The sequence below is a fragment of the Lepidothrix coronata genome, unplaced genomic scaffold (assembly GCF_001604755.1).
Source record: "Lepidothrix coronata isolate B3197 unplaced genomic scaffold, Lepidothrix_coronata-1.0 Scaffold108, whole genome shotgun sequence".
Classification (NCBI taxonomy): domain Eukaryota; kingdom Metazoa; phylum Chordata; class Aves; order Passeriformes; family Pipridae; genus Lepidothrix; species Lepidothrix coronata.
The window spans coordinates 2,572,802-2,574,722 of record NW_016690288.1 but is presented as its reverse complement, the minus strand read 5'-3'; the positions used below and the strand labels follow the sequence as shown (position 1 = coordinate 2,574,722).

General features: G+C 57.1%; 1 protein-coding gene across 1 annotated transcript in view; it reads left to right on the top strand.

The window, feature by feature from the left end:
• Nucleotides 1–530: 530 nt before the first annotated feature.
• Nucleotides 531–1,921, top strand: part of LOC108501805 — a 72,430-nt gene continuing 71,039 nt past the window's right edge. The window contains exons 1-2 of the mRNA XM_017824041.1: nt 531–734; nt 858–1,215. Of these exons, the coding sequence (XP_017679530.1) occupies nt 531–734; nt 858–1,215 (562 nt within the window). The remainder of the gene's footprint in view (nt 735–857; nt 1,216–1,921) is intronic.

Genomic DNA, 1,921 nt, shown 5'->3' with positions numbered 1-1,921 from the left:
AGGTACAGGAGATGTACCAGGGCAAGAGTGCCCGAGGGAGCATGCGCCGAAACAGACAACCTTATTGGTCAAAGAAGTTACATGGTTTGAAGGGATAAAACCAGCGCCGAATTTTAAATAAATCCTCTTTGTTCCCCATCTCACGAGGAGCGTGTTTTTTCTTATTATATAAGGACATGTGCACCCTACATATGACGCACCCGAACTTGGGACTTTGAACTTATATTAAGTCAGTTTAGCATATCCTGAATCTGGCAAAAAACTCGCTAATTCCGGTATCGTCTCAATTATCTCGAGATGGGAATTTTCAGCGAAAAAAACACAGATGTCTTTAAGTTGTTGTCTCAGAGTGTCTGAGAAATGCAATCCTAGTTTAGTGAGCTCCAAAAATATTAGAGATAGTTCACAGGAAATAGAAGAAAGAAGAAAGAAGAAAAGAAAAAACCGACAGACCGAGGCAGTCGGAGAGGCAGAGCGAGGTCCAACATACACCGGTGAGTCACACTGAGAGGCAGCGCCAACATCTTACAATGTTGGCAAGGACTTTTTCCCTAAGCGGCCGTGTCCGCAGCTCGGAGACCCGGGCAGCAGAGCACCTTAAAAACGCCGGGGGAGCCCTGCTACCCGCCGCTTACCACGGCTCGGCCGTGTGCATAAAGCGGCTCCGCCGCTGCTACCTTCTAACATCCTCGGCGCCACCGCCAGACCCCGCGAAGCCCGCATCGGTTTTCTGCGTAGCAGAAACTGCTGCAGCTCACCGCCACGACCCCGCCGAGCCTCCCCCGGCGCCACGTTCAAAACCGCGCGGAACCTACTGAAGCCGAACAGAACGCGCGCCGTGCGACTCCCCGCTGCAGCGCCGGAACCCCCGCACCGCCCAGCTAACTGAGGGAACCCCGGAGCCGATTCCCGCCGCCACTGGAGAGCCCCACGCCGAGCCGCCCGCACCCGCTGCCCGCCGCCGCTGCAGCCCGCAGCCGCCACGCGCCCGCGCTCGCCAGTCGCTTGCTGCCAGCGCCTGCCGCAACCGGCCGTCGCACACACCGTGCGCCCACAGCCACCACAGCCTGCGCCCGCGCCGACGAGCCCTGCCACCGCCACCGAGAAACGGCGCCTCCGCCACCCACGCAGACCCAGTCGACAGAGAACCGGGAGAAGCCAGCAAACAGACAAACACTTTCCAGCAGCGCATGTCTACAGCGCCAAGACTTAGAGGTAAAATGGGAAATTTTTTCTCCACTGAGATATCACAGGACACAGATGCACTGGCTATCCTGCTAAAACCATATCACATATAAGCCACAAGGGCGGAACTAATAGAACTCATATGCTTTATTAAGGCAGCTGTACCTGAACTGCCATTAGTTGAAGCCCTTCACATAGAAATATGGGACAAAACAGGAAACCTCATAAAACTGAAAGTCCAGGGGGGAGACCCCCAAGGTAACAATGCCTTTCCAGCCTGGCAAGTCATAATGTCTGCACTAAGCAGAGCACACGAACGGACAACACATGCATCCAACGCCAACACACCCCCCCGCTCACACTGCTGGCAACAGCCCGGCTTTTAGGCGTGGGAGCTTAAACACACAAAGTCCAGCAGGAGGAGGGAGAGGAGCTGTTCGTGACTTAAGTTTCGGGTCAGGAACCGGGAGCCCAGGGGACGCAGGTCAGCGGGAGGGGACGGGGCCTGCGATGCGAGATCCCAGCCCATGGGACCAGCGCAGAGGGCCCCGTAACAGCGATGGGGGGGGTAACCCAGCATATTTGCCACCCTGCACCGCGGATGATCGCCGGCCACGTGCCCAGGGGTGGGTGCCACCATCTTGCCCGCCACATAGACCAGAAACTGACCCATCTCTCCCGGCCCCAGCGCTGCCCCATCCCACCCATAGGCACAAAGGGAGAGGTAACCCCCCCC